Raw genomic sequence first — 24,962 nt, 5'->3', positions numbered from 1 at the left:
TTTTATATGTAATGATAAGGTTATTAGCTGGTAAATGAAACACCTTTTTTTCAAAAATGTCACTTTATACCAGGGGTGTCCAAAGTCGGTCCTGGAAGGCCGGTGTACTGCTGATCTTAGCTCCAACTTGCTCCAACACACCTGCCTGGAAGTTTCTAGTATACCTAGTAAGAGCTTGATTAGCTTGTTCAGGTGTGTTTGATTAGGGTTGGAACTAAACTCTCCAGGACACCAGCGCTCCAGGACCGAGTGTGGACACCGCTGCTTTAGACAATTCTTTGGTATTTAACAAGGGAGATTTTCTTTTGTGTCAAACCCAGCTAAATCCACTTGTGCTTTTTTTGCCAAAACCTCTAAATTCATATATATATATATATATATATATATATATATATATATATATATATATATATATATATATATATATATATATATATATATATATGTATATATATATATATATATATATATATATATATATATATATATATATATATATATATATATGTATATATGTATATATATATATATATATATATATATATATATATATATATATATATATATATATATATATGTATATATGTATATATATATATATATATATATATATATATATATATATATATATATATATATATATATATATATATATATATATATATATATATATATATATATATATATATATATATATATACATACATACATACATAGATACATATATATATACACATATATGTATATACACACACACACACACACACACACACATATATATAATGAGTTAATGAAATCTGTCAAGTGCATTAATCCATAACATTAAATCTAAACAATCTGCTGTCATTTGTGATATTTGGGATTTGGATTTAATGTAAGTAGAGCAATGTAAACAAGCTTGTTAGATTCAAATAATGTAGTGTAAACACAATGTGAAACGTCAATATCTGTGCATTGTCCATTACAAAAAAAAAAATTTATTGAAGTAATACAAATAATGTATAGTTTTATACATTATATTTATCTTTTAAAACAGCATGCATTAGCAAATAAAACACAAGGATGTCCTAATGAGGATGTCTTTCAGGAGCTGTTATTTATTCGTCCTTACTATAGTCAAGGTCTTGGTCTCTTGGTCTCTTTTTCGTCTCTTGTTTATCCTCATAGCATCCACGTGGATTGGAGTTGCTGTTTAATGTATCTATAGTAAATCAGACTTATTCAAAGTAGTGCAGCTGCCAAAACAAACCTTATGAATGCATGCTACACTTCCGACTGCACATTGTGTTTTCTTTTTCTGATGATTCTTATAAACCAAGAAAATGGTTTTAAAAGAATTAAAAAGTGCTTTTGTTCTAGCCGAAATAAAACAAATAAGACTTTCTCCAGAAGAAAAAATATTATAGGAAATACTGTGAAAAAATCCTTGCTCTGTTAATCATCATTTGTGAAATATTTGAAAAAAACAAATTGACAGGAGGGCGAATCATTTTGACTTGAGAATGTGAACGTCCCCTGTGATGAATGTAATTGTGGTGCGGTGTGAAAAAGCACCTCTTGAAGAGGAGGATGGCGATGACGATGATGATGATGAGGACCACGGCTAACACTGGTCCCATCACCCACAGCATCTCCGGGTCCTCCACGTGACGGGACATCCCGCTGTGGAGCTTCACCATCATGGGCTCAGAGAACGGACTCACTGTGAACGTCTGCACAGAGAAACACAGAACAAATCAAAACTCATTCATTTTCCTGTAGCTTAGTCCTTTGTTTATCAGGGGTTGCCACAGCTGAATGAACCGACAATTATTCCAGCATATGTTTTACAAAGCGGAAGCCCTTCCAGCCACAACCCAGCACTGGGAAACACCCATAGATGATTTAATCAATAAATAAATTAAAGTTATTTCACACACACACACAAACACAAACACACACACACGCACACACACACTTGTACAGTTACATTTACTGGAACTTCCTATTGACGTAATGATTTTTATACTGTACAAACTGTATATTTTATCCTTCAAGCCGCAACCCAGTACTGTCTGGGAAACACCCAGACACGTTCACACACACACTCGTACATACATTCATTTATTAATTTTCTTTTCGACTTAGTCTCTTCATTATCTGGGGTTGCCACAGCGGGATGAACCAATAATTATTCTGGCATATGTTTTATGCAGCGTATGCTCTTCCAGCTGCAACCCAGTGCTGGAAAACACTTATACACTCATGTTCACACACACACACACACACACACACGCATACATTCATTCATTTTCTTTTCAGCTTAGTCTCTTATTTATTAGAGGTTGTCACAGCGGAATGAACCACCAATTATTCTGGCATATGTTTTATGCAGCGGATGCCCTTTATGCCGCAACCCAGTACTGGGAAACACCCATACACTCTCACATTCACACACACACACACACACACACACACACACACACACACACACACACACACACACACACACACACACACACAGACAGATTAAGTAATTCATTCACTCATTTTCTTTTTGGCTTAGTCCCTTTAATAATCAGCGGTCGCCACAGTGGAATGAACTGCCAACTATTCCAGCATGTGTTTTACACAGTGGATGCCCTTCCAGCCGCAACGCAACACTGGGAAACACCCATACACTCTTGCATACACACACTCATACACTATGGACAATTTAGCTTATTCAATTCCCCTATAGCGCATGTGTTTGTACTGAGGGGGTAACCGGAGCACCCGGAGGAAACCCACGCCAACACGGGGAGAACATGCAAACTCCACACAGAAATGCCAACTGGCCCAGCCAGGACTCGAACCAGCAATCTTCTTGCTTTGAGTTGACATCCTTTTTAGAAATTTTAGAATCGTTTTTCCCATGACAGAGAACCTCTTGAGGATTGGAAAAGCTCCATGGACGTTTAAAGCTCTTGATGGAAGCACAGATGTCAAAACTGGGCCCCGGATGTGACATTTAATGACGTTCAGGGATCACAAACACACTGAAGGGTTTCTGTAAGTGGAGCAGGAGGAAAAGCCTTGGAATCTTCAAAGCAGCACAGAAGTCAGTTCTCCTTCCACAAACTAATCGTCTTAGTAACACCTTTTAGACAGCACAGCGGGAGAAAGAGGGATGGAGACTGGAGGATAGCAGAGAGCGGAGGACACGCATCATCAACCCAATCCCATCAGCCCTACACCTTCAGCATTCCCACCGAAACACAACTCATTTACAGAAGAACTCATTTCCATCATTTCTTTGGGAAGGACAGTGTGGAGATATTACGTCTGCATTCAATGTAAAATGCATACTAATGAAGTGAGTTCATGCTTAGAAGATAAACAAAATCTGCTAAGAATAAATATGTTTTTTATTTTGTGATGCCATTTTTCTAGGCTCGTTTATTTATTTTTACTTGCATAATATAAGTCTCAAGTAATTTGGCTTATCAAATGAACAGTATTTATATTAAAAAAGCAGTATTTAATATCACTGGGCAAATATTATAGCTTTATTTACTTTTCAAGAGTTCACACTTAGATATTGCTTGACGCTATAAGCAGGTTTGGTATGTTGTCCTGGGAGAGAATCCAGAGCTCGGAGATAATTGAGCCCAGGGCTCCCGCCTGGTAAATTAGCATGTAAGGGGATCGAGATTAGGTAGGTCTCCCTGGTAAAAGGAGGAAAAGGAGGAGATGAGGTGGAAGGGGGGATTCTTCCAAAATGAAGATAAGGTAGTAGAGTGAAATCAGTCTATTTATTGTAGACTTGGCTCAATCTGATTAAATTATTGCTGATTATGCGTGAGAGACCAGCTGCGATCAATTATATCACGTGCTCCTCTCAAAATTAGTTTGTAAAACTTCACTTACTGTTGGTTTTAGTATATGTAATATTTGAATATGGCAATATATATTTCAGATAGGTGGTTCATTCTGCTGTGGCGACCCCAGATTAATAAAGGGACTGAGCTGAAATGAAAATTAATGAATATTTTAGACATATAGTGTATATATAGACAGCTATTATAATAAATATACTGTTTATTTATGGGGCAACAGTGAGATCTGCAGAGCTTTAATAAATATGGTACATTTTTACCAAATAAATTTTAATTTCTTATTATTTAAATATAAAAAATATATAAAAAATATAAAAAATTAATATAAAATTAATATAAAATTAATTAATATAAAAATTAATTAAATTAAATTAAATTAAATTAAATAATAAAATTAATTAATATAAAAAAAACTCAAGTCATTTACTCATTTTGCTTTTCAAATAAACATGCAGTAACAGTATTTAATATCACTGAGTAAATATTTTTATTAACAGATTTATTTACTTTTAGTCTTAGTTTTAGCATTTAATATTCGAATATGCCGATATATATTAGATATATTGTGTAAATATTCTGTATGTATATTTTTAAAAATTAAATAACTGAAGTAATTTTGATTCTCAAATGAAGATGACAAGAAAAAGTGCTGATCTGTATTTAATATCACTGAGTAAATATTTTTAATAACAGTTTTATTTATTTTTAATGACAGTTTTAGCATATCATTTTTGAATATGGCGATATATATTTTAGATATATTGTGTATATATAGAGCTACAGTGAGATCTGCAGGGCTATAACAATAATGGTGCATTTTTACCAAATTATTATGATTTTTTTAATAATAAAATAGGATAAAATAACATGACAAAAAGTGCTGAACTGTATTTAATATCACCGAGTAACTATTATTGTTTTAATAACAGTTTCATTTACTTTTAGTGTTCGTTTTAGTATATAATTTTTTAATATGGCTATTAATTTGAGATATTATATTAATTTTTAATTAATATATATTTTTTAAAAGATATTGTAAATATAAGTTTATATGGTCACACTTTACAATAAGGTTCATTAGTTAATGTTAATTAATGCATTTACTAACATGAACAAACAATGAACAATACATTTACTATGGTATTTGTTCATGTTAGTTAACATTAGTCAATGAAAATACAGTAGTTCATTGTTAGTTCATGTTAACTCACGGTGCATTAACTAATGTTAACAAGCATGGACTTGGATGTTAATAATGCATTAGTAAATGTTCAATTATGATTAATAAAGGCTGTACATGTGTTGTTCATGATTAGTTCATGTTAGTAAATGCATTAACTAATGAACCTTATTGTAAAGTGTTACCGTTTATATATATATATATATATATATATATATATATATATATATATATATATATATATATATATATATATATATATATATATATATATATATGTAGTTATTTTTGGGTCTACACACCAACGCAATGGATTTTAAATGAAATGAACAAGATGCGCCAGAGTGTCAGCTTAAATTTGAGGGTATTTACATCCAAATCAGGTGAACGCGGTAGGAAATTGGTAGGACAATTGGCTTCTCAGCTGTTCAATGGCCAGGTGTGTGTTATTCCCTTATTATCCCACACACAATGAGCAGATAAAAGGTCTGGAGTTCATTTTAAGTGTGCTATGTGTATAATAAAGCACATAATTAGCAGCTAAGGTGATCATTATTATAGTAGTTTATGCTATTGCTTCATTCGCGACGTTGCCGAAATATAAACTGTTTCTAAAATAAAAACGTTAACAATTGCTATAATAATTGGTTAAGACAAAAACAATTTTAACACAAAAAAAAGAGCTTTTATTATGTCGCAGCACCACATAGCATGTAGTTAGGACTTCTGAGATGGAAACACATCCCACAGCGAGAGTAAAATGCATCTCTGACTGACTCCAGTCACTCTTCACTGATGCATATTCATGTGTGTGTGTGTGTGTGTCGAGTTCTCCTTCACCTCTCCATCTGTAACTCTCAGCTCTCTCCAGCATTAATGACAGCATCTTTCCTTCTCTCTCTCAGCCGCAGTCCTTCATGTGACGATGTCTCTTTCTCTCTTCCTCCATCCTCGCCTTCATCTCCTCCTCTAATCTGTTTTCCTTTAAGTGCTGCAGTAGTTTTGCAGTCGACCTCTTTCATCCAATTTCACACTCACTAGTCTGTTTACCAGCCCACCGCAGACTGTCCTTTCAACTAGACACTCTCATCCTGCGCTCTTTTTTTCCCTTTCTACACTTCTCTCATTCTTTCTACTTTAGATTAAAGAGAATGGAAAATAAGACAGATTAACCCTTAAAGTCCACATGAACCGAAAGCTGCAACCTTTCGTTTGTGTTTTGTGATGCAGTTCCTAGGGAATCAGAATATTAAATGAGAAAACAGTGGGCGTGGCTTGTTGGTTTTCTACTGCGAGCTCATTGGATGTTGTAAAGTAGGCATTTCATTCAGAAAGATCGGGAGCTTAAAATGAAAGACACAGTAGTTTGGCTTGTTTCAGTGGATGGTGTGTGTTTGTGACTCACCGAGTCTCTGTCTTTCAGTGCCGCCAGTATAAATGTGCGATACTGCTGCTGTCCCGGCAGAGGTTTGTTGTAGTAGTTGCTGTAGGTTTTCTCATCTCCCAACACAAATCTTTCTGGAAGAGACTCCAGCTTGGCAGCAATGTAAGGCCGCAGAAAGTCCTGAGTTTGTCTTCTCCTCCTCCTCACAGCTGCGTCTCTATTATTCCCCATCAGCTGATAAAAACACATGAAACACATCAGTATGCAGGACCAATATATTCACAAACTTTTTTTCTGCTAAAAGACTCCTCAACAGATCTAAAAACCCACCCAGGCTCATTATTGATACGTACCCCTGCATACATTTCTGGAGAGAGCAAAATACATCCCAGGAGCTATATTTTCTTTGGTAGTTTTTGTAAATCCACCAGAGGCCGCTGTGTACGCTTTTTCAAATCTATAATTTCTCTCAAATCCAACAGGGGCTGCTGTTGACTGACTGACTGACAAATCGACCAACTGATCCCCCCACCCTCCTCCTTCCCTAAAATCGAACAAACTGAAGGAAACATAATTGATAATCACGTTTTGGCGAGCCATGGTTAATATAATGATATTTATACATGACCAAACTAGTGTGCAACTTAAGCAACTTTTTTTTTACATTTAGTTCTGCCCAAACAAATATTTGTTGCATTTTTTTATTGTTTAAGTTCATTTAATTGACAATGTAAAAGCTGTTAGCTACGTTTGATGTTTCATTGTTGAGTTAAACATTTTTTAAGGGTCTCTGACACATTGCTTTTATTATTTATCTTTATTTTATTAATCAACATTAACTGTGTGTGTCAGCAGGCAGTTTTTGTTATGTTCATTATTTATTAGGCTCCCTTAAAACACACAGGCACCCACATTTCCAGTGTGGATTATAATTTTATTTTAATAATAAATAAATAAAAAAAGTAGTTTTTCTAATTTGTCAACTCTCGTTATTTCCTATATAAGGCTTTTGTGCTTTTATAGAATGGGAGCTGGTAAACATATTCAAGGGCATGCACAGATTTTCAATACTTTATTATTATTATTATTATAATTTTCCATATCTGCAATTCCTGTATTTTGGCATTTTTTTGCAGTCCACTTAGAATCCAACATGGATTAATGGCGATTAATTTTTTTTAAAAGTGCGATTAATTAGTTAATTTTTTTTAATTGATTAACAGCACTAATATATGCGTGTCTGTGTGATGTATGTAAAATTCGGCCCGGGACTACGATTTTTTTTTCTTTTGCATCTGGCCCTTGGCCCAAAAAGTTTGGACATCCCTGGCTTACCCCATTGGCAGATTATTTAGCTTGTTCTACCTAATTTTGGCACATAATTTATGAAAACAATACATAAAATGCTTGGCGAGCCATGGCACAACCAAGAAAAAGAAAAATCAACAGTGAGTGCAGGAAATTTCAGTCACGTTGGGGCAAAGAATATTTCTTCATAGAGGTCAGTGGAATATGTGTCTGTTTAATTTTCCAGGAATAAGTTGCAGTAATTAAGGAATATAATATTAAAAGACATTATGAAACAAAACATCAGGCCTTCAGCTTTTACACTGGTGCCGAACGAGATCAAAAAGTAAAACAAATAGCAGCTGCCCTATCAGCTCAACAACACCAGATTTTTTGTAATAATAAAGTGCAAGAAAATTCTACGCTGGCTAGTTATGAGGTTGTTCAGCTAATCGCACAGCACAGGAAACCCTTCAGTAATGGAGAATTTATATAGGAGTGTCTGATAAGTGTTGCAACAGTAATTTGCCCAGAGAAGATTCACGATTTTCAAACAGCAAGTCTTTCTAGAAACACAGTTGGACGACAAATTAAAATAATTCCATAATACACACACACACGCACGCACACACACACACACGCACGCACGCACGCACGCACGCACGCACGCACGCACGCACGCACGCACACACACACACACACACACACACACACACACACACACACACACACACACACACACACACACGCATATATATATATATATATGCGTGTCTGTGTGATGTATGTAAAATTTGGCCTGGGACTACGTTTTTTTTTTTCTTTTGCATCTGGCCCTTGGCCCAAAAAGTTTGGACAGCCCTGGCTTACCCCATTGGCAGATTATTTAGCTTGTTCTACCTAATTTTGGCACATTATTTATGAAAACAATACATAAAATGCTTCTTGATTTAAGAATTTTTATACATTTGGACTAGAAAGAAGACAAATGTAAGCATTTTTTGCATTGCATTTGACGATTTATTCCAATCCAAAAATATTTTAAATCATTAAATAAACATTTTTCAGTGTTTTCAAATATATTCAAGTTTTTGCAGCCTTTGTGAGTTCATAAAACTTCCTAAATCATTAAAAAGTCTTACAAGCAGCAAACTTTTGAATGCTAGTATATATTTTTACTTCTATCCTGATTGCCACTTTCAGTGCATGAACCAGCTGAACAGCAGCGCGGAGGTCAAAGGTCAGACATCAGCCTCAGGTGTTTCAGTCGGAGGCATCATTAATTCAAAACGACACGCTGTCTCCTTCATCTGTCTCTTTATAAAGCACTTCCTCCCTTTCTCTCTCTTTTTCTTGCTCTCCACTTTCTGAAAATTTGTACATTTTACATCCATTGCAGTGTTTTTTTTTTTAGCTCATTTATGTTTTGTGCGTCTCCATTTTTCACTGGTTTCACGCCTCATTTTAAATTTTGCACAGCTTATTGTTACGAGATGGGTTGTCTGTGTATTCTTTGCTTTTCTATTTCTGCTAAAAAACTATAATAAAAACAATATATATAAAAAATGCTGTCTTCCACACAATCAATTGGTGCTGGGACAACATGAATAAATTAAGTTAACTTATTAGTTTTTACAAATTTAAGTTGATTGAACATAAAACAATTAAGTTGTCCCCAAACAACTCTAAAATTGTGCTGTTTCACTATTGTCAAACTTTGTAGAGCTAAAAAACGGTTGAAAATAATTAACTTATTAAATTAAGTTAAAGTAACTAAAAATCATTTGTTGTCATGACTTTTTGTCATTTTTTACAGTGTGCAAGAATCATGTTGTTTCAGCTCATTAAATAAGCAGTTTGAACAAACAGCACTGTAAAAAATGCTTGCTTCAACATAATTGATTTGTATTGCGACAACATAAAGAAATCAAGTTAGCTTACTACAATGTTAAAAAAGGTTGACTCAACTTATAATTTTAAGGCAACAAACTTAAATCAAGTCAAGTGCAGCAACTGTGTTGAAAGTTAAATCAAGTCAAAAAATGTCCTGAAGTTTGTTGACTTACAATTTTAAGTTGAGTCAACTTTTATGTAAAGTATAGGTTTTACAAATTTAAGTCGAGTAAACATACAACAACTGAGTTGTTTCCCCAAAAACTCACTGTAAATTTTTTTTTAAAAATAAATAAATAAAAATAAAATTGAAATGAATGAATTTTTTTTTATCTAGTCATCTCAACTTAAATACGTCAAACTGACAAAAATATTGTGTCAAACTTTGTATAGCTAAAAAAAGGTTAAAACTCAACTTATTAAATTAAGTTAAAGTAACAAAGACATTTGTTGTCATGACTGTCATATTGTTAAAAGTGCTCAAGAAATGTGCTGTTTCAGCTCAATCTAAATAAGGACTAAGCAAACAATAATATTTTGAGTGTACGCTGTAACAAATTCTGCATTCCACACAATCAATTTGTGTTGAAACAACATGAAGGAATTAAGTTAACTTAGTTTTAGTTTTTTTTCAAATTTAAGTTGATTGAACGTTCAACAATTAAGTTGTTCCCCCAAAAACTCACTGTAAAAAAACAACAACTAAAAAACAATATTTGAGTCATCTCAACTTAAATTAGTTACACTGACTAAAAACATTGTATATCTAAAAAAATGGTTAAAAACATATTAAATTAAGTTAAAGTAACAAAGACATTTGTGGTCATGACTTTTTGTTATATTTTTAAAGTGCTCAAGAATTGTGTTGTTTCAACTCAATTTAAATGTTATGATTTGAGTTTTGGGCGAAGCAGTGGTGCAGTAGGTAGTGCTGTCCCCTCACAGCAAGAGGGTTGCTGGTTCGAGCCTCGGCTCAGTTGGCGTTTCTGTGTGGAGTTTGCATGTTCTCCCTGCATTTGCTTGGGTTTCCTCCAGGTGCTCCGGTTTCCCCCACAGTCCAAAGACATTCAGTACAGGTGAATTGGGTAGGCTAAATTGTCTGGAATGTATGAGTGTGTGTGTGAATGTGTATGTGAATGTTTCCCAGATATGGGTTGCGGCTGGAAGGGCATCCGCTGCGTAAAACATGTTGGATAAGTTGGCAGTTCATTCCGCAGTGGCGACCCCGGATTAATAAAGGGACTACGCCGACAATAAAATGAATGAATAAATGATTTAAGTTTTTTTGATCAAACATCAAGTTTTATACACTGTAAAAAATGCCTCCACACAATCAATTTGTGTTGGGACAACATGAAGGAGTCAAGTTAGCTTACTAGGTTTTACAAATTTAAGTTGATAGAACATAAAATAATTAAGTTGTCTCCCCAAAAACTCACTGTAAAAAAAATCTCCTCCTGCCTTCATTTATTTTAGTTAAATTAAATATTTTTCTTTAGTGGACTCAACTTAAATCAGTCAAACTGACTAAAATATTGTCAAATTTTGTAAAGCTAAAAATAATTTGGTTAAAAAAATTATTCACTTATTAATTAAATTAACATAAAATATTCTGTTCTCATGACTTTTTGTCATATCATTACAGTGCTTAATAAGTGTTTCAGCTCATTTTAAAGAAGTAGTTAGAACAAGCAGCGAACATTATTTTTTTAAAGTGTATTTAAGCATAGTAAGCAACAGACTGCAGCATTTTTAGCTTTAGTGAAGCACATTCGGTCGCGGCTGAATCAAATCCAAGGCCACAGGATTGCAGCAGAACAAATGGGGTCTTGCGGCAGAGAGAATGAGGACTGCGACGCAATATTTATCGCAGTGATAAACACCAGTACAATAATACACCTCTCATTTGACTCGCCGACGCTCATAAATAAAGGGCAACTCGGGGGAAAACAGGCTGCGTGGCCCGCTTCAAAATGCAGGTGACACCGTTGTGATTTTGTTTCTTCCCAGCACCTCTGCGTTTTGATATTCAGTAGGCAGCACCTGAAAAAGTTTGCCTGTTTTGCAGACGGTAGTTTATCGAAAGCGAGCAAACTCATGAGAAAGCAGAACCGTGTTGGAGCTCAAAAGCTCAGTAGTAATAACAAAAAAAAGCGAAAAATGCCAAGAGAAGCTTTTTAAGAGCGCTCAAAGTGCCCGTGTGTCTCTGCAGCTGCTGAGGAGGAGATGCAGAGGAACCGAGAGGCAGAAAATAACCAGCGGAAAAACAAAACAGTTGCATCATACATACTGTAGAGCACTGAAAAAGATCTGGTATATCACAGACCTGAAGTGTGACGGATAAGAGTGTGAGACATTTAAGCTATTTGTACGTGATCATCAGTAACACACACTCACCTCATCCAGATCAATATCTTCTGGGTTTTCCCAATGGCGGAGAGTTGAAGGAGTTACTGGTACAACCACGATATAAAACCACCTGAGAGGAAAACAAACATGCACATGTAAGAACCAAGATCTCTCTGACTGTACCTGTGTGTGTGTGTGTGTGCATCTTTAATATATATTCCCAGCTTCTACAAGCATCATGTTCCTTGTGACATGTCTAGACAGCAGTCTGTAATGCCCCCCCACACTAAATTAATTCTTATTCTGCTATTTCCCTCTGGTCAGCAGTTCCTTATAAAAAGTATGCAGCACAGTAAAAAAGAGGAAGTATGTCTGGTCAGTATATGGTATCATACAAAAGAAAAAGATTGATTAATCAGTTGTTATCAGGGATGTAACGGTATCAGAATTTCACGGTACGATAATACCTCGGTGTGAATGGCACGGTTCGGTATTTATTGAATAATTTACAGGAAAAACAAACTAATGAGAAGACTCGAAAAAAGTGCCAAAAGTGTTTATTTACCTTAGCGCTGAACATATCAATGACATACAAATCAGCCATCTATCTGTAAGTTTCGAATCAGGAACTTTAATTTTTCAAATTAAATAACAAAAAATTATTAAACAATATTAAAAAAATTAAGTTTTAATTTAGTATTGTTGAAAACTCATCACACTCAACATTTAATCACTCACTCACTTGATGTTTTTTTAAAGGAAAATTATCATATAAATATAATCTGGTAAAAGCTGGGATCTCTGGGCATGTCCCCTGCAACAGAAAAAAAAAACCCCTCTCATTTGGGACTGAGGTTTCAGGGACAGAGAGATATGATTTAGCCAAGGTTGACAGCAGTGGGTAACGTTGTGCATTGTCTTTTTACCACTTGAGAGGACAAACCATGAGTGAGATAGAGGTCTCTTTGCGGTACAAGTCAATGTCTGCATCAATCTAACAAGTGTGCTGTGTTCTGCAGTCCCCGTGACTGTTTTTAGTCGTATTCCCCGACTTATATTTCACCACAGTCTGGCAGTGCCTGCATACTGTTTTGTCTTTGTCTGTCACCTTTTCTACTCTTTCAAATCTTTTTAGAAAGAAACCGAAATGCTTCAACACATCCGATTTAAAACCCGCTTTAGGTTCGATCATTTCCAACTCTTTTTCTTCTCCGCTACTAACAACACACTCCATTTCCGCATTACTGGATCTGTAGCGACAACAGACCGCAAAGGATGACGGCCACGTCTGGGCTGATGGGAATTGTAGTTCCCGCTTCCTCCCGTTCGCTTCATTCTCCTGCAAGTGGTGCTCGCTGCAGAGCCATTTGAGGAGAGCTGAGCTCCAGCGAGGGGGAGCTTAAGCTTGAGCTCCACCTTTTTTGCACTTCTTCTACGAGTGATGTCACTGGGGGTAGGGTTAGGGGTGGGGTTGGTGTACGCATTAAAACAGCTTACAGGAGGAGGAGCGACAGCTCATGCTCCCCCTCGCTGGAGCTCAGCTCTCCTCAAATGGCTCTGCAGCGAGCACCCTCTCTTCTCCTGAGCAAACTTTTCTCCGAAATATAGTTTTATTGAGTCAAAAAAAATTACTATTGCGGTATGACGGTATTTACAATATTGTAACATCCCTAGTTGTTATTCTAAACATTTTACTAATAAAAAATAAAGACACAAAAGTTTTTTTCACAGGAACAATATTAAGTGAATCGTTGATCTGGATGTTATTTTATACATTTTGTATTTTAATGTTTTTATTGGTCTCATTGCTATGAATTAATATAATTTTATGTTATGTTTGCAGAACCCAGGAGGGATAGCCAATACCTTGGTTGTGGCTAATGGGGATCCTGATAAATAATTAAAAATAAATACATTCTGTGTGTATATAATGTGCATTATACACATTCATTCATTTTGTTGTCGGCTTAGTCCCCTTATTAATCCGGGGTCGCCACAGCGGAATGAACCGCCAACTTATCCAGCAAGTTTTTACGCAGCGGATGCCCTTCCAGCTGCAACCCATCTCTGGGAAACATCCACACACATACACTATGGACAATTTAGCCTACCCGATTCACCTGTACTGCATGTTTTTGGACTGTGGGGGAAACCGGAGCACCCGGAGGAAACCCACGCGAATGCAGGGAGAACATGCAAACACAGAAACGCCAACTGAGCCGAGGTTCGAACCAGCGACCTTCTTGCTGTGAGGCGACAGCACTACCTACTGTGCCACTGCCTCGCCCACATTATACACATCGTGAGTATATTTACATTGTTCTGTCATTACTATGCAGCTCATTTTGCAAAGTTCGAAGATTAAAATAGTGGGATGATATCTTGAAGAAGGTGATAATAAAAGTGTGACCCTCTTCATCTCTGCTAAACTCCACAGACAGAGATATCAGTGTGTTTGTGAGTGTGATGAGACGCTCTGGATGGATATTACACCGCCGATTGCATTTCTGAATGACTCTGTGACAGCCGTGGCTTTCAAACAAACACTCCAAACCCAATTAACACAGAGTAATTCACACACTCTCCTACTAGGACTGAGCGAGAGCATTGTTTGATACGTCTGATGAAACCGCTTCTAACAATCTCGCTTCGGCTTTGATGAGGAAATGTGTCTGGTAATTTCTAATTAAAGCATTTCTGTGCTGTCTTTGGTCAGAAATGATCCTGTGGGCAGTGTTTTTTCAGCTTTCAGTCCGCTCCGATGCCACTGCGTTACATCAAACCGAGCCTCTAGATGTGAAATAAACCAATATGAGCTGCGATGGGAAGTGTTTGAGTATTAACCTTCGGCCCGAGTCTCAATAAAGCACAACGGGCCAATATTTGCCCAGAGAGTAACAGGAATCTTGAACTCTGAGACCCCAGCAAACGTCGCCCGGAGAGCTAGCACATACTGTATCATCTTGATTCTGTTTCAAGATAAATAGTGAGGTATAATAGTGATCAAATGCTGCTCTCTGACATGAAATATCAGTACTAAAGGAAACATTACATTTATATACAGTTGAAGTCAGAATTATTAGCCCTCCTGTCAAATTTATTTTAGATTTTTCCCCAAGTTCTGTTTATTAGAAGATTTTTTTCAACACATTTCTAAACATAATAGTTTTAATAACTTATTTCCAATAACCGATTTTTTTTTTGGCGGCGCAGTCGGTAGCGAAAAAGCAAGAAGGTCGCTGGTTCGAGCCTTGGCTGGGTCAGTTGGCATTTCTGTGTAGAGTTTGCATGTTCTCCCCATGTTGGTTTGGGTTTCTTTTGGGTTCTCCGGTTTCCCCCACAGCCCAAACACATAGGTGAACTGTCCGTACTGTCTGTGTGTAAATGTATGGGTGTTTCCCAGTTATGGGTTGCAGCTGGAAGGGCATCTGCTGTGCAAAACATATGCTGGATAAGTTGGCGATTCAATCCCAGTTTAATAAAGGGTTAACCCTAACCCTAACCCAGCCTTTCGATTTAGCACACACATGATGTTACATATTTGAGGTACCAGTTTTGTGGCTTTCATATAAAGCGCTATACAGTGGTTGCATAGACTATAACATACCCAGCACTTGATTCAACCTCGCTAACCCTTGCTAAAACGCTCCCACGGGTCACTTCTCTTTCCTTCCTATTGTTTTTAATTTTTCCTTTTTAAGTTATTCTCGGATCGGTTTCGCCTCCATTTCTGCTTTAAGAAATGTGTTTAAAAAATACAAAGCAAAAATCATTAAGAAATAAACTCACCCACCCGCAATTAATCATAATGTATTTTTTATAACCCGACCTACATGTGGATTATCCGCATCGCCTGGAGATATAACCGCTATCTGCGCATCACTATTTTGTATGAAATATACATATTTTAGTAATTACCTCAGAGAAAAACAAAACACCAAAACACTGTAGTGCATTTGAATTTTCTCCATAAATAAAACTTGTATCAGAGCTGCAGCAATGTTTTGTCAGCTTGTCATTATGGAACAAAATCAATGCCAATAGTATTGAAATAAAAAGCTTGCCGAATAGCGCAAACTGAAAAAAATAATACATTGAATTAGCAACTGCTTGCAATTGCCACAGTTTGTATTTTTAGGGCCTGAATTTAACACAGCTGTTTATTTAAGCTGTGAATATTTCAATAAAAATATTTCAAACACATTTCCATACTTATGAATTTAATATTTCATATTCAATTTCCAGATTTCACTTACAAAATATTCAATATCTGTGAAAAATACCTCATTCTCACTTAATTTTATTTCAGATCAAAAATTTGCTTCCACACATTCAGTGGATCAAGTTTGGCTCTCAAAATTTGACATTACTTCTGGGAACTGCAGGAAAAGCAATATAGATTGCAGATTGACAATCTCCAGCTGCTTTTTTTACTAGTAGGTAAACCAATTTAAGATTTTTATACAAGTCAGTAGGTGAGGAAAAAAGCTAATAACGGCACAAAAGTAGCATTTAATTTTGTCAATGTTGAATTTTAACAGCCGAATCTGACCCACTGAATTTATGGAAGCGAAATTTTGAACTGAAATAAAATGAACTGAAAATTTTCTTTTGAATATTTTACATGAAATCTGGAAATTGAATATGAATTATTGAATTTTAAAGTATGAAAACATGTTTGAAATATTTTTATTAAAATATTCACAGCTTAAATAAATAGCTGTTTTAAATTTTAGGCCCTAAAAATACAAACTGTGGCAATTCAAGTCATTAAAATGCAAGCAGTTGCTAATTCAATGTATTTTTTTTAGCTTGTGCTATTCAATAGGCTTTTTATTTCAATGCTTTTGGCATTGATTTTGTTCCATATGTCATCCTTTGAGAAAACGGTCAATGATCTCATAGAAATCTACTTAGATTTGTATATTTCTCTTAAGTTTTTCTGTTTATAAAATTAATTTAAGATTTTAATCCAGCATATTAATTTGTGTGTAGTGTACACAATGTGATTTTCAGTTTTGTCTTTGCTACTGACTAATCTAATGTATTTATTCATTTTCTTGTCGGCTTAGTCCCTTTATTAAACCGGGGTCGCCACAGCGGAATGAACCGCCAACTTATCCAGCAAGTTTTTAACAGCGGATGCCCTTCCAGCTGCAACCCATCCTGGAAGACATCCACACACACATTCACACACACTCATACACTACAGAAAATTTAGCCAACCGAATTCACCTGTACCGCATGTCTTTGGACTGTGGGGTAAACCGGAGCACCCGGAGGAAACCCACGCGAACGCAGGGAGAACATGCAAACTCCACACAGAAACGCCAACTGAGCCGAGGCTCAAACCAGAGACCCAGCCACCTTCTTGCTGTGAGGCGACAGCACTACCTACTGCGCCACCCCATCGCCCAATCTAATGTATATGCTTGAATATATTATTGTAAAGCATCCTATAGAAAATATGAAGCTTAAAGAGAGATCTGTGAGAGGTGCACTTGTTTATGCTGAGCAAGGTATATAAATAATTTCTTTTATTTTCAGATAACTTAATGCAAAACACGCACAGGAAGAAATGGCTCTGCTTTTACTGTTCAAGTAGTTGTTCAGGTCATGCAATGCATTTTATACAAAGCCATCAAGCATAATTTTGCATGGAGCAAAACAAAACTTGTTTTCTTATGCATTTATTCACGTTGGAGGAAAATGAAAAGCTATTTTCACCATATTCTTATATTTTTATAAAGAATAACACGCCTAAAAGTCGGTGCTTTTTCATTTTTTTGCGTGTTGAATGAAGCCTAAAGAACAACAGTAAATCTGTTTGATAAATGAATAAAAGAAGCTATGGTGCTGTGCATAAATGAATTCATCCGGTTTAAAACATTTACATTTTTATCCTTTTCTCAGTAAATATAGCCAATATACACTCAACAGCCACTTTATTAGGTACACCGTACTAGTACCCGGTCAGGCCCCTTTTTGCCTTTAGAACTCCCATAATCCTTTGTGGCATGGACTCAACAAGGTGCTGGAAATATTCCTCAGAGATTTTGCTCCATATTGACATGATAGCATCAGGCAGTTGGTGCAGATTTGTCGGCAGCACATCCATGATGCAAATCTCCCGTTCCACCACATCACCAAAAGTGCCTAGTGGATTAATATCTGGTGACTGTGGAGGACATTTGAGTACAGTGAACTCATTGTCATGTTCAAGAAACCAGTCTGAGATGATTCAAGCTTTATGACATGGTGCGTTATCCTGCTGGAAGTAGCCATCAGAAGATGGTGATAAAGGAATGAACATGGTCAGCAACAATACTCAGGTAGGCTGTGGCGTTGACAGGATGCTCAATTGGTAATAAAGGGCACAAAGTGTGCCAAGAAAATCTCCCCCACACCATTACACCACCACCACCAGCCTGAAGGCAGGATGGATCCATGCTTTCATGTTGTTGATGCCAAATTTTGACCCTACCATCCAAATGTTGCAGCAGAATTCGAGACTTATCCCACCGGGCAACACAGGTCCAATTGTGGTGAGCCTGTGTGAATTGTAGCCTCAGTTTCCTGTTCTTAGCTGACAGGAGCGGCACCCGGTGTGTTCTTTTGCTGCTGTAGCCCATCCGCCTCAAGGTTGGACGTGTTGTGTGTTCAGAGATGCTCTTCTGCAGACCTCGGTTGTAACGAGTGCTTATTTGAGTTACTGTTGCCTTTCTATCAGCTGGAACCAGTCTGGCCATTCTCCTCTGACCTTTGGCATCAACAAGGCATTTGCGCCCACAGAACTGCCGCTCACTGCATATTTTCTCTTTTTCAAACCATTCTCTGTAAACCCTAGAAATGGTTGTGCGTGAAAATCCCAGTAGATCAGCAGTTTCTGAAATACTCAGAACCATGCCACATTCAAAGTCACTTAATTCTTTTTTCCTTTCCATTCTGATGCTCGCTTTGAACTGCAGCAGATGGTCTTGACCATGTCCACATGCCTAAATGCATTGAGTTGCTGCCATTTGATTGGCTGATTAGAAATTTGCGTTAACGAGCAGTTGGACAGGTGTACCTAATAAAGTGGCCGGTACGTGTACTTTGGGTTCATTTAAACAAAACAGTTATATTAAATAGATATATTCATACAAATGAGAGTTTGGTCACCAAACATCTTTAGGAATAGAAAATTAAATATTTAAATTACAACGAGTTTTTGCAAAACAATTATAAACAGCAAAATTTTAACTAAATTTGATAATTATCATGTCCCTCTTAATTTTTCGTTTTATAAAATAGTTTATTTTTTTAATAAACAGAGATTGACTGACCTGACGAGGGCGCTGTTGTGCACTTCGGGCAGTGTGATGGCGAGTTTGCCGCCCTCCTCTGGGTCTAGTTTCTGGTGTGCTGGTTTGGTAGTGAACAGGTCTGGAGCGGTGCGGATGGAGACCTGCTGCTGCAGTCCGCCAGCGCTGTTCCCCCGACTCATCAGGACAAAGGAGTAATCAGTGTCCGGCTGCAGACGCGTAATCAGCTTCCTCTTCAGGTCACCCTGGACCTCCACACTCTGCTGGTTATACAGGATCTGTAGCACAGATTACAGACACATTCAAAACATGGATAGAAATTTAAACGCAATGACAACTATATTTGCATCCACATTAAACGAATGATCATTTCCAGCTTGTTTCAAATAATTATTCGAATTTTTCGTTCTTTTTAAAATATTTTCCAAATGATGTTTAACAGAACAAGACATTTTTCACAGTATGTCTGATAATATTTTTTCTTCGGGAGAAAGTCTTGTTTGTTTTATTTCGGCTAGAATAAAAGCAGTTTTTAATATTTTAAAAAACATTTTAAGGTCAATATTATTAGGGGTCTTAAGCAATATGTTTTGGATTGTCTACAGAACAAACCACTGTTATACAATGACTTGCCTAATTTCCCTAATCAGCCGAGTTAAGCTTTTTTTCCAATGTCACTTTAAGCTGAATATAGTATCTTGAAAAATATCTAGTAAAATATTATTTATTGTCATCATGGAAAAGATAAAATAAATCAGTTAATAGATATAAGTTATTAAAACTATTATGTTTAGAAATGTGTTATAAAAAAATATTCTCTCCGTTAAACAGAAATTGTGGAAAAACATACAAGGGGGCTAATAATTCTGACTTCAACTGTATATATATATATATATATATATATATATATATATATATATATATATATATATATATATATATATATATATATATATATATATATATAAAATGTAAATATCTACATACAAAAAGTTGAAGGCAAAATTAATTGCCTTAAATTAGTATTATTCTTAATTCTTTTTAAAATATTCCCTAAGTCATGTTTAATGAAGAGAATATTTTAAACAAATGACTACTACTGCTACTGCTAATAATAACAGTAATATTTTTCTAGTTATTTTGCAAGTAATTCAGTTTAAAGCTTATGATTCAAAAGCTTAAGCTAGGTTAATTAGGCAAGTTAGATTAATTAGGTGAGTGATGGAACAAGTTTAGTTGTGTAAACAATAAAAACACACATCTATTAGTGTGGTTTATTTATAAACTAATTTCAAGAGGATCACATGCTTATGATTGATCACAGCTGGTCCTGCATCAGCTTCACATATTGCACTCAAACGAATACTAACTCACTAAAAACCCCCAGAGATTTTCACTTCAGTCATCTTCATCTTGAATAATCCCCCCTTCAACCCCTACTCCTTCCCCTGGTTAGCATGGCTGCATCACAGCAAGAACACCACTGGTTTGGGCCCTTACCTGGAAAGTTCTCTGGAAAGTTCTCCCTATGCTCGTGTGAGTTTCGACCGGTTTCCTCCCATCGTCCATAGACATACAATATAAGTAGATTAACTAATCCAAAGTGGCATCATAGGACAAACTCTTAGCCGGCTATATCTCTTAGCTATTCCTAGCACATTCACAAGCAGGGGAGTTCTCGAGGCCTACCTGAGCTCAAACTCCCCTCTCGCCCACAAAACAGGAGGGAGCCCCGGGGGTGTTTCACCTAGCTCAGGGCTCTCTCCTGGGACAGCATGCCAGACACGCTTTATTATCAATCATCGCTCTGTTAAACAGCACTGGAGATGTATTTGAAAAAGAGTTCAAATTTAATAGGAGGGCTAATAATTTATATATTTAAATATATAATTTATATAATATATGTAGCCACGCTTCGTTTCAAGTGGATCCAGCGAGTGGATCAAGTGCAAGGAGTGGAATGTTAACTACATTTAGCAGCTGTAGTTAATGGAATGGAATGATGCACTTTTATCTTTGATACTACTTATTTGCGAGCCTGGCTTAGGGTACATCTCACCATTCGTGTAAAATGTAGAACCCATTATTTCCCACATACTCGGTATGTTTATAGGAATTATGAATAGAGGGTTTTAACATCAAACGGTGAGCTTCTAGCCAGCGTTTTAAATGCACATAGTATTTATATTGGATTGACTGGCTGTCAGTGTTTTGTTGATTTTAAAGCAATCGTTCATTTTCCATCAGCTTAGTCCCTTTATTCATCAGGGGTCACTTTTTTACATTAATTTCAGGTGCTGATCAAATCAAAAACTCCTTTTAGCATGGATAATACTGCTCCTATCGCTTGCCATTTATTTAAAGCTCGATTTAAATCAGCGATTGTCAGACTCGCTCCTGTTGGTCCTTAATCTGGCAACCTGCGCTTGCGTTTGTTTTTTTTTTTTTAAAGATTTATTTTTGGCCTTTTTTAGATAGGACAGTATTAAGACAGGAAGCGAAGTTGGAGAGAGAGAACGGGTAGGGTAGGGAAATGTCCTTGAGCCGGGATTCGATCTCGGGACGCCCTGACGTGCTACTGCACCATGTGTCGAGGCGCTAACCACTAGGCTATTGCGCCGACCGCTTGCGTTTGTTTTGATCCAGGAATGCAATACCTAGCTCAACCACTGGGTGTCAAACTTACATACTGCACCTTTAAACAACACAGTTTTATTAAACAGTTAAATCCATTAAAATAAGCGCTTGATCCTAATGTCCTGACAGTGGTTCCAACCATCTTGTTTTTCTACATCGCTATCATTATAAATGTAGTTTGATCTCTGCTTTTGCTATATGTGGATCTAGTACAATTTTTAGAATAATATCTTCATCATTATCTTTACAGTTATCGACCTTAGTGTGAACAGCTCTTAAAGGCACAGTTCGCCCAAAAAGGATTTACTCACCCTTCTGCTGAACTCAAAAGAAGATACTTTGAAAAATGCTGGTTGCTGGCACACTGAAAAATATTTATTGAATATAGAATTTTTATTTACGTTAAGTGGTTTCAAACAATTTATTTGGGATGAATTCAAGCAAACAAATTAAGTTGAACATTACTAAACCTGTTTGTTTAAATTTAGCCTATATAAATGGTTTGCAACCACTTACCCTAAAATGATTATGTAAATCCAATGAATCATTTTTTTTCAGTGCTCCCATCGCCTTCCAAAGTAATTGTTTACTCTGTCAGCCAACAGCATTCTTCGAAATATCAACAGGAGAAAGAAACTCAAACCACGAGGGAGAGTAAATTGCAACTTTGGAGTGAACTAACCCTCATTTGACTCATTTCCCACTGTGCTTTTTGCAGAATGACATGCAAAGATCACCTTGAAAGGCACTTGAGACTTGTATGTTTCTGGCACCTCCCATGTGAGCAGGACAGAGGTCTTCATCACGGCTTTCACACCAAAGTTTTTCGTGAACTCTGTGAAGGAGAAAGTTGAAGAGTCACTGAATGGCGCAGCGATAAGCAGAGAAACCACATCAGCTGTACGTGATAACATCTTAAGACCTTCATCTCAAAACCACACATGAAAAACCCAAAGCCACATATCAGCTCTGTGCATGCGCTTACGCTATAGGGAATCAAAGAAGACAGAACACACACACACACACACACACACACACACACACACACACACACACACACACACACACACACACACACACACACACACACACACACACACACACATATTAGAGTTGTAAATCACAACTCCAAATAATATACTGTTGTTATTTTATCACACTTGTCATTACTAATAGATCTAATATAATATATAATAGATACTAATAGATCTAATATAATATAATATAATATAATATAATATAATATAATATAATATAATATAATATAATATAATATAACAAAATATAATATAATATAATATGATATAATATAATATAATATAATATAATATAATATAATATAATATAATATAATATAATATAACATAATATAACAAAATATAATATAATATAATATAATATAATATAATATAATATAATATAATATAATATAATATAATAATATAATATAACATAACAAAATATAATATAATATAATATAATATAATATAATATAATATAATATGATATGATATAATATAATATAATATAATATAATATAATATAATATAATATAATATAATATAATATAATAAAATATAATATAAAATAATATAATATAATATAACAAAATATAATATAACAAAATATAATATAATATAATATAATATAATATAATATAATATAATATAACAAAATATAATATAATATAATATGATATGATATAATATAATATAATAATATAATATAATATAATATAATATAATATAATATAATATAATATAATATAATATAATATAATATAATATAATTTAATTTAATATAACAAAATATAATATAATATAATATAATATAATATAATATAATATAATATGATATAATATAATATAATATAATATAATATAATATAATATAATATAATATAATATAATATAATATAATATAATATAATATAAAATAATATAATTTAATTTAATATAACAAAATATAATATAATATAATATAATATAATATAATATAATATAATATAATATAATATAATATAATATAATATAATATGATATGATATAATATAATATAATATAATAATATAATATAATATAAAATAATATAATATAATATAATATAATATAATATAATATAATTTAATTTAATATAATATAATATAATTTAATATGATATGATATAATATAATATAATATAATATAATATAATATAATATAATATAATATAATATAATATAATATAATATAATATAATATAATATAACATAATATAACATAATATAATATAATATAACATAATATAACATAACATAACAAAATATAATATAATATAATATAATATAATAAAATATAATATAATATAACATAATATAACATAATATAATATAATATAATATAATATAATATAATATAATATAATATAATATAATATAATATAATATAATATAATATAACAAAATATAATATAATATAATATAATATAATATAATATAATATAATATAATATAATATAATATAATATAATATAACAAAATATAATATAATATAATATAATATAATATAATATAATATAATATAATATAATATAATATAATATAACATAATATAACATAATATAATTATAATATAATATAATATAATATAACAAAATATAATATAATATAATATAATATAATATAATATAATATAATATAATATAATATAATATAATATAATATAATATAATATAACATAACATAACATAACAAAATATAATATAATATAATATAATATAATATAATATAATATAATATAATATAATATAATATAATATAATATAATATAACATAATATAATATAATATAACATAATATAATATAATATAATATAACATAACATAACAAAATATAATATAATATAATATAATATAATATAATATAATATAATATAATATAATATAATATAATATAACATAATATAACAAAATATAATATAATATAATATAATATAATATAATATAATATAATATAATATAATATAATATAATATAATATAATATAATATAATATAATATAACATAATATAACAAAATATAATATAATATAATAT

The 24,962-nt window shown here is 33.8% G+C and overlaps 1 protein-coding gene across 25 annotated transcripts in view; it reads right to left on the bottom strand.

Annotated features, from left to right (window-relative positions):
- Positions 1–24,962, bottom strand: part of ptprfa (protein tyrosine phosphatase receptor type Fa) — a 527,055-nt gene that overhangs the window by 49,861 nt on the left and 452,232 nt on the right. For all 25 annotated transcript variants that reach the window (XM_073952512.1, XM_073952514.1, XM_073952519.1 and 22 more), the window contains 5 exon segments: positions 22,629–22,726; positions 19,276–19,532; positions 11,999–12,080; positions 6,443–6,655; positions 1,555–1,712 (listed from right to left, as the gene is read on the bottom strand). In XM_073952512.1, the coding sequence (XP_073808613.1) occupies positions 1,555–1,712; positions 6,443–6,655; positions 11,999–12,080; positions 19,276–19,532; positions 22,629–22,726 (808 nt within the window).

Source organism: Danio rerio, chromosome 6 (genome assembly GCF_049306965.1).
Source record: "Danio rerio strain Tuebingen ecotype United States chromosome 6, GRCz12tu, whole genome shotgun sequence".
Classification (NCBI taxonomy): Eukaryota; Metazoa; Chordata; class Actinopteri; order Cypriniformes; family Danionidae; genus Danio; species Danio rerio.
The sequence above is the reverse complement of the archived record's forward strand: the minus strand, read 5'-3'. Positions and strand labels throughout refer to the sequence as shown.